At 32.1% G+C, this 9,815-nt stretch overlaps 1 protein-coding gene across 7 annotated transcripts in view; it reads left to right on the forward strand.

Moving 5' to 3' along the window:
• LOC115209230 overlaps nucleotides 1–8,814 on the forward strand; it is a 417,183-nt gene extending 408,369 nt beyond the window's left edge. For all 7 annotated transcript variants that reach the window (XM_036501257.1, XM_036501255.1, XM_036501256.1 and 4 more), the window contains 2 exons: nucleotides 7,160–7,316; nucleotides 7,673–8,814. In XM_036501257.1, the coding sequence (XP_036357150.1) occupies nucleotides 7,160–7,316; nucleotides 7,673–8,016 (501 nt within the window). In that variant the 3' untranslated portion in view covers nucleotides 8,017–8,814. The remainder of the gene's footprint in view (nucleotides 1–7,159; nucleotides 7,317–7,672) is intronic.
• Nucleotides 8,815–9,815: the final 1,001 nt, after the last annotated feature.

Raw genomic sequence — 9,815 nt, forward strand, 5'->3', positions numbered from 1 at the left:
CCCAAGTGCTGAAGATAAAGCAAACAAGTGAAAAACATCAGGTTTTATTTTTCCTTAAATATTTTAATCAGGAAATCTTAACATGAACACATAAGTTTCTACATACTAGCAGAGCAAGAAGATTCCTGAATGGCTCACTAAAAGGAACACCATCTTAATCTTCAAGACACAAATCTTCAAAGCAACAAATCCATAATCTAGCTCCCTACAATCTATAAAGCTTTACCTGCAAAAATATCACGAATATATAAACACCTGGATAAAAAGCAACATGTTTCCAGGTCAGAAGGAATGCTGAAGGCTCATTTAACTGTAAATCTCAATTATGCTTCAAAAAAGCTTTAAACGAAGAGCAAGGAGGAGAAAAATGGTTTGAACATGGCATAAATTGACTACCAGAAAGTTGTTGAAGTATTCCCCCACTCATACATCCTGGAAGGTAGCACCAGTAATGGGAAGATAAATAAAAACTTATGAGTAAATGACAAAAGATTTTGTTCTTTCAGACAAATAAGGCTATTATAGAAATAAAACCCGTCTCTGTTAGAGGAGGAAAACTTCGAGTGAGCTCACTTTATCCTCTCTTTTCCTACCTGATAATGGTACCTATAAATTGGCATGTTTAGCTGAAATAGATTCAGATACAAATCAGGATCTTTTCTATATAGATAATCTCAAATTGTATGCTGTGAATAATAAAATATTAGAAACATTTCTGCAGACAGTATATGGATTTATCTGAGAAACTGATGTGAGGTTCTGTTTAGAAAAATGTACCAAGGCAATTTGAAGAGAGAAAAATAAGAGCACTAATATCATTCTAGGTAAAGAAACTGAGATAAGTGAATTATCAGAAACAAAAGGTATATTGGACTTAATCGACTACACAAACAAATCAAGGAATATATTAGAAAAAAATATCATTGAGACATTAGATTAATACTTTGAAAGAGCTAAATACCAAAAAATAAAAGATACATAGATAAAAATAAGGTCATAAGCATCAGTTCTAGTAATAAGTTAAATATTTTCAATTGAGGACTGAATGAGAGCTAAATAAAAGAAAAATAGTGACTGCATTTAGAATACACCACCCAGCATCTAATATAAAGTGGCAATATTTACCACAAATGCAGAAAGGTAGGAGTATCTTGTGACTGGAAAACTATTATAACATAGTTATTGCATGACTAGAAAATATTTAGTGGAAATTATGGAAAATTAATGCAAATAGCTATGAAACACAAACAAAAAATTTGTTTTTTATCTTCAAGGATGCATAATAGATAATTATAAAGAAAAAGAAGAGGGCAATGGAATTGCAGGAAGGTTAAAGGAGAAAGTATTTTTTATATGTGGAAAATGCACAGGTGCCATAAAATCTGATGTCACATGGGATATTTATTTTATTTAAATGCCTTGTAGCCTCCCTAGAAGGAGTAAATAGGCAACCTAATTAGCAGTGCAGGAGTCTGTTCTGAAAGTGTAGTTGCTAGAATAAGAATAGGATGGAGAAACCACTTGATTATGCTTTAATGTACATGCAAGGCCTTGTTTCTTACCCCACTCCATATTTTTAATCCTTCCCTATCTATGGTCCTATTCAGTTGCTGCACACATTAGAGAGCACAATCAGCACATATTACATCCCATCCCCTTCCTAATGGGCTCCCACTTTCCTCATCACCCTTGTCCACACTATTTCAACCAATCATCCCCTTTCTGTGCCTTCTGCCACTGCTCTCTCTCTTCCCTACTGTACTCCATTCTAAACACCTCTCTTACTTGCTATCATTCTCAATGCCTATATTTTCAGTCATGACCCACCTATCTACTATAGTCCCTATGCATCCCTATATCTTCATCTCCACTGCTCTGATACCTTGCACATATTTTTTGTTCTATTTTCCTTGAGTCACTCATATCTTCCACCTTGCCCCTCTCCATACTGCTATTTCCCATCATCATCACACTTTTTCATCATTTACTATATTAACCTCTAACCTCTACTTCCACCTGTTTCCTCCCCACCTCACACTTTTATTAAATCATTTGCTCTCTCAGCCTCTCCCATCATCTGTCTGTATCTTAACCCTTCTTGCTGCTTGAAAGTTTGCTCTAGCACCACTTCCTCTCATCTCCTCTTATTGTAAGACATCTGTGCTTGTCCTCTATCAACACCTTGCATAAGGCCACTTGCTTCCATCTTCCTCTCCTAAATACTGACTGTGAATTTCAAGATTTTGTATTGCTGCAAAAGACCAAATCCTCACCATAACCCCACTATAAACCACCAAAAGCATATAAAGAAGCAGAATAGAGTAACCTCAAGTTTGTGAGGAAGATAAAAACAATTAACCCCATTGTCTCTGAAAGCCCACTCTTAACCAAGTATGATATAGTCAGGCCTTTCATATACTGAAATTTATGCAGCATTATGAAGTACAGAAAAGAATTGGGATAAACAAGCATGCACCAATTAAGGTATCTGACAGTGAAAAACCAGCCATACCCCTAAAATTCTTCAAGATGTATGCGAGTAAAAGATAAAAGATACCCAAAGTACACAGTGCTGTACTTGGTAGAGCTGCAAAAGCACACAATAAAATTTGAGCTACAGAATGATAATGATGATAATAATAATAATAATTGTTTTGAAATTAGGCACTAGGCCAGCAGATTTGGAGTAAAGGGTTTAGTTAATTACATTGACTCCAGTACTTGACTAGTACATTATTTTATCAACCCTGAAACAATGGAATGCAAAGTTGAGCTCAGCACGATTTGAATAAAGCGTCAGAATATATTCTGCAAAGCATTTTTTTTAATGAATAATGATTATGTCAATCCACCAATAATTAACCATTTCATAGGTTTTTTCTTTTTCTTTTTTTTTTTTTCATGATTAATTTTAGAGTTGAGCATAATAACCACCAGCAATTTTGAGCCACATTGGTATCCAATTTTTCTAAATAATCTTTTTCTCAAACTAATTAAATATTTTATAATGAATATGTTTTCCTCTTTTATTATGTAATTATGTAATACTGATGTTGGTTAGCACTCAAATTGCAATAGACTATAATCAGTTATATTTTCAAGCAATATCTTTGTGTGAAAATACATGAATATATATATATATATATATGTGTGTGTGTGTGTGTGTGCATATATATATATATATGTGTGTGTGTGTGTCAAAACAATTGTTGTGATTAATAAAAATTCCCGTATCTTCCATCTTCCAGGTTTCATTTACCATATATACGTGTGTTTGTGTATATATGTATGTATGTATATGTGCATGTGTGTATACATATATATATATATCAAACTAAAGTTATAGAACAAACAAATGCAAGGTCATCCAATAACATTTCATAACTCGAACATTTAATCATACAAAATACATTTAGACATCACGGAAGATAGAATATAATTCATCTGTACAAGCATATAATAAAGTGCGAGAAGAAATGTGTGAATATATGTGAATACAGTTCATCACAGTTAAAAGTTAATACTTTAGTGATTAAGAAAAATATATTTTAAAAAAAAACCCATTACAACACCTAGAAGGTAAGACGTAAAAATATAGTATAAAGTAATATATATATATATATATATATATATATATATATATAAAACTGTAGTTGTGTGAGTGTCTGTCCCCTTCGATTTAGATTCCTAACTACTCCCACATTTTGCGGTGCAGTTTAACCAAATTCGGGTATCTTATAGTCGTGATTCATATCGAGCCCGTTTGAGTATTAGCGCGCGTCTACGATGAGTCTACGATTTTAAAAATAATTTAAAATCATTTTTTATTCCATTTTAATGCATATTTTTTCGTGTGTCGATGGCGGCGGAGTTGGCGTCCATGGTCACACCTGCACCTGTTTGCTTCTCCCCCTTCTTCCCTCCCTCGTGAAGCTGTGGGGAAGGGAGTGTAAGGAAATCAACGTCGTAAAGCGTTGTCAAGGAGACCAGCGTTCTTTTAGAACAACGACTTCATAGCTTGAAGACACCAAAACAGAAATGGCTAAGAAAGCCCGAATTGGCATCTATAAGGGAAGTAACGCTCTAAAAATGCTTATATAGTTATTTCCCTTACAAACCCGAGCAACGCCAGGCGATACTGCTAGTATATATATATATATATATATATATATATATATATATATATATATAGGTATATAAAAATATATAGAAAAATATATAAATATAGAAAGCATATAAAAATATATAATATATAAGCTAAGAAAATGGAGAAATACATCTAAATCAAATATCAATTACCAGATAATACTCAATCACATACTTTATTAAACCACCACATAAGTGACTGTAGGGTTAGATATAAAAGCAGAACAAATCAGTGTACATAAATGAATGTACATAAAAAAAGTGTACATAAAAAAGTAATATTGTATAATAAGTAGAATATATATAAAAGAGAATATAAATATAAGTATAGATTATATCTTACAGCTGTTTCGGCCATGTAGATAAGTATGTCTCATTTTACCAATATTTGCCCTTTATGGTAGGTCAATATATAGATATAAATGAGACATTTACAAAAATATCATAAGGCCTCTTCGGAGATTATGTAATATAAATCAGTCTACATATATACCCACATGGGTGTGGGTGCATACCCATAATACAACATATACATATAAGTGCATATACTCACACTCCTATACATATAAAAATATCTCATTCAATTGAGCATTTCTATAGCAGTCCTATTAAACATTTTGTTCCTGATAAGAAACAATTACTGAATTATTGATATTTATACATATATATATACATATATGTTTTATACTCACATATCTGTATACACACAGGCATGTATACATACATACATACATATATATACACATACATATATATATATATATATCATCATCATCATTTAACGTCCACTTTCCAAGCTAGCATGGGTTGGACGGTTCAACTGGGGTCTGTGAAGCCAGAAGGCTGCTTCAGGCCCAGTCTGATCTGGCAGTGTTTCTATGGCTGGATGCCCTTCCTAACGCCAACCACTCCGTGAGTGTAGTGGGTGCTTTTTACGTGCCTCCCGCACAGGTGCCAGGCAGAGCTGGCAGACGGCCACGGACGGATGGTGCTTTTACGTGCCACCGGCACAGGGGCCAGAAGCATTGTGCAGAATATATTGTATAAAGAATTGTGTGTAAGGCCAGAACAATGCGAAGTAAATGCAAGGCAAATCACAAGACAACAAATATATGTATTATTGTAGACTTACCTTGCATTCAATATTTTGGGGTTATGACCCCATTTCGTCAGATTCTTGAAAATGGGGTCATAACCCTGAAATATTGAATGCAAGGTAAGTCTACATTAATTCATAGATTTGTTTTCTTGGGATTTGCCTTGCATTTACTTTGCATTGTTTTAGCCTTACCTATGATCCTTTATACAACATATATAAATATATATATATATATATTTATATATTTGTATATGTGTGCATGTGTATGTGTATATATGTATAGACAATAATATATATATATGTATGTATACATTTATATATGTATAAATATGTACACCTACATATATATGTGTACACATATTTATCTATATATACACATACAGACATATATATGTACACACACACACACATACAGACATATATAGGTACATACACACACACACACACAGACATATATATGTACACACACACACACACGCATACATATATATATATATATACACACACACATATATATTTCTCATGAAATCTAGGAACTGGAATCCTAATTTACCTCTATACTTGGAGCTCTTAACTGCAGACGAATTAGACTATGATTAATCTTAAGCATTTTGTTAATCTTGACACTGTCTACATTAGATACACCCAGAGAAACACTGTGTAACGTTTGAGTTTTATTTTATTTATTTATATTTTTGTATTATCCGGTACTGTTTTCTTTTAATTATTGGACATTGTTTGTTTCTTATGTTGTTAACTGAGGCACTAGAAACACAAGTGTATATGTACCATGCAAACCCTGTGTGTGTTGGTGACTTTCCTTATGAGTTAGGAATTTCATTTCCACATGATAACTTAATCAAATAGCCAAAAGACTAGTGCTCCTGTTGTTATATTTTCTTTGACTTGTTAACCTCTTACATCAAAACATAACATAACATAGCATGTGACAGTGCTGACTGAGCAGACCTATGATCAAAATCCGACTTTGACCATCCTGTCTTTTTCTTTCAGGCATAGTATATATATATATATATATATACATACATATATATAGGACTATGTGGCCTTCCTCTTTAAAGACTGTGAGATAGTACGAGGGAAATTAGATTGCTATTTTGAGCAAATTGACTATGCAGAGTCTGTCATTAGCTCAAAGTGTTTTTTTTTATGCTGGCCATAAGCTTCAGCTTATTTCTTCTTCTTTTTTAATTTATATGTAAGAAGCTTGCATTCAGTCCCACTGCATCATGCTGGGCAAGTATTGTCCACTATAGACCAAAGTTTTGTAAATACATTTGGTTGACAGAAACTAAAAGAAGCCTTTTGTGTGTGTGTCCTTTCACTGCTTGACAATCAGTGTTGGTTTGTATGTACCCCCTTAACTTAGTGGTTTGGCAAAAAGGAACCAATAAAATAAGTACGAGGTTTTAAAATAAGTATCGGGGTCAATTTCACTAAACCCTTCTAGGTGACATCGCGGTACAGCCACAGTCCAATAACAGAAACAAGTAAAAGATAAATGACCTATGTCTTTAAAAAGCCTTTACTGAAATGTTCATTTGTTTAAAATTTGTTTGAGAAAAGGTGTTTGTGGATTAGAAAAGTAGGGATGCATAGGGACTATAGTAGATAGGTGGGTCATGATTGGTTTCTACTTTTCTAATCAACAAACATAAGATAAGCAGTCATATTGGTTTCTACTTTTAAATTAAAATTAATAAAAAAAAATATATTAAAAATGATATATTAAAGTTAAATATAAACTATTTGCTGTAAAGGTCCCTATAGATATGTGCAAGACATTTAGAGAAATAAGGTATATATTAGCAAATTATGATACCACATAGTTATAAATCAGAAAATTGTTCATATTTTAATAATCTCAATTTCATTTCATTTTATTTTTTATAGAGGCAGCTTTTAAATAAAGTTTTGGAAGATATCTGCAACATTATGGGAAACACATCATCTTCATCATCACAGACTTCATGTAGCTCGCCACCATCACTTCCTACCACCACAATTACCTCGTGTAACTTCATGTCCATCCAGCCACAGTTTTATGATGGTTAGTATCTTAGAATATCAAAAATATTATTTCTTAAACATTGAATTATTTCCACCATATTCTTTTATTATATATTTATAAACAACTCATCTTAAAAATAAGTTTTATTGTTATATACTTATTAGAAAATCTCCAGTCAAGATATTTAGTATAAATGAACTTAAATACTGCTTTGATTAAGTATTGATAATTTGCTATCATTTACTGTTTAATTTTATGCTTTAAACTTAATTTGTATCCATTTCATATTATTTAAACTTACAATAATTCGTATTTCTTTTTTATTTATTGAGATGTTAAGTTAAACCTATTTTTATTTGAAAATGATGACTAATTAGAAAACATTTATCTTCCAGGAATTCTTCAAGAGGTCTCGGTCCAGCTCCTCCAAAATAACCTCACAAGTACAGAGCTAGCGAGCCGACAGATGGTGTTCCACAGTGTATATCTGCTTCTGTTCCTCGCCTGTGGCATGTTTTTGAGTCATGCAGTTGCACAAGTCATAAACTATTACGTCTTTCATGAAAGCAAGGTCCCTATTTTGAGGATCTATCAGACAACGAGCTCATCTTCCCCGTGGCCCGAGCATCACAACTGTACCGTTAAGGACATGCACCGTAGCGCCTCCTGGCTACAGAGCAGTGAAAGTGGTGTATACCTTGGAGACAATGAAGAAAATGTGCGTGAATCCGCTATGTAAATAGAAACAACCCCTACTCACTTCCCTCCTACCTGGATTCCTGGGATATCCTTGGCTGCTCCAGTTTCCTCCTTACAATTAGGAGGTTTCTGGATTCATTACAGTGGCATGCCAACATATCTCCAGACCATAACCTGGAGGAGTAACTCACAAATTTGTGTTCTTAGGATTGTGTAATCTATTACAAGTGGACACAGCATTCATCCTGGACAATAGATGTTGGTCATATTCCTACAAGATCATGCTATTGTTTCTTAGTTCATATTTGTCCATCCGGTGACAATAAGAAGAAGTCATTTTAAATAAGTAATCATCACTATCAAATGAATGTTTCCAGGAAGCAATGAGAAATGAAGTAAAATGAGGAAAGAGGCTTTCCCTTTCGCCAATAGCTGTTTGGTACATGATGCCTGCACTTTTCCCAGTCATGCTCTGAAGGAAAAAAAAAAAATGATGCTAAAAATATATTGTTATTATTCAACTCCCCAAACCCATCATGAGAAAGAGAAGGCAAACGAGTTTAAAGTTAAAGCAAACAAACAAAATGAATGGAGTATCTAAAATGTGTATGTTTGTATTTAGGTGTATGTAAGAGAACTTAGCTTTCAGTTTGCCTTCGGTCTTTCCAGAAAAATATATGCAAGCAAATCATATTACATTGCCTGCCACTCATCAATCCTTATTTTAATCAGTTGTTATTAATTTCATTAAAAAAAAAACGAAACAAAAACAATAAAAAATATACATAGTATACAGATATGTATATATGTGTAATACATTACACAAATATACATGTGTCTGTGTATATATGTATGTAAATTCATACGTATATAATAGAAGTCTAGGTAGACTGATAGATAGAAAAACTAGTACCTCCAAGTACTTAGTTATCATGACCAAGGATGGAAAGTTTTGTGGGAAATCTGCTTTCACTTTACAAAAATGTACTGAAAAGAATCTTTGCATTGAAAAATTGGATATATATATATATATATATATATATATATATATATATATACACATACACACATATACATCTATATAAATACTTATATATACAAATATATATGTATATATATATTATATATATATACCATATATACATATATACCATACATTTGTATATCTATATGTGTGTATATACATGCAATGCATGTATGTATATATATATATATATATATATATATGCATTACATATATATATGCAATTATGCAGAAAAATACATAGACATAAATGTGTGTATATATGAATATATATCTATACACACATACATACACACGTTCAAATGTGTGTATGTATATATGTATACTTGTATGTACACACATGCACACATATATACATGTATGTATATAATCTTTATATATATATGTATATATACATATATATGTATATATATATATATATACATATATATATATACATATATATGTATATGTATATATATATATATATATACACACATAAGCATACATCTGCATATATGTATATATGATTTATATATGTGTGTGTGTGTGTGTGTATATATATATACACCCACACATACATGTGTGTGTGTATGTATATATATATATATCTCAAATATAAATATATGTACATACATACATATATGTCCCATTTTTGTATACTTACAGAAACGTTTCACTCTGTGAAGACTTAATTTGATAATCTGGGTGATAAAACTGCTTAAGATCAAGTTGTCAACACTATCATTGTTCATCTTCTTAAAGCCATTGATGCTACAGGTGTAGATTCAACTGAAAGAAAGGATTCTCATAACTAACGAAGAATTGAAAACTAT

The sequence above is a fragment of the Octopus sinensis genome, linkage group LG3 (genome assembly GCF_006345805.1).
Source record: "Octopus sinensis linkage group LG3, ASM634580v1, whole genome shotgun sequence".
NCBI lineage: Eukaryota > Metazoa > Mollusca > Cephalopoda > Octopoda > Octopodidae > Octopus > Octopus sinensis.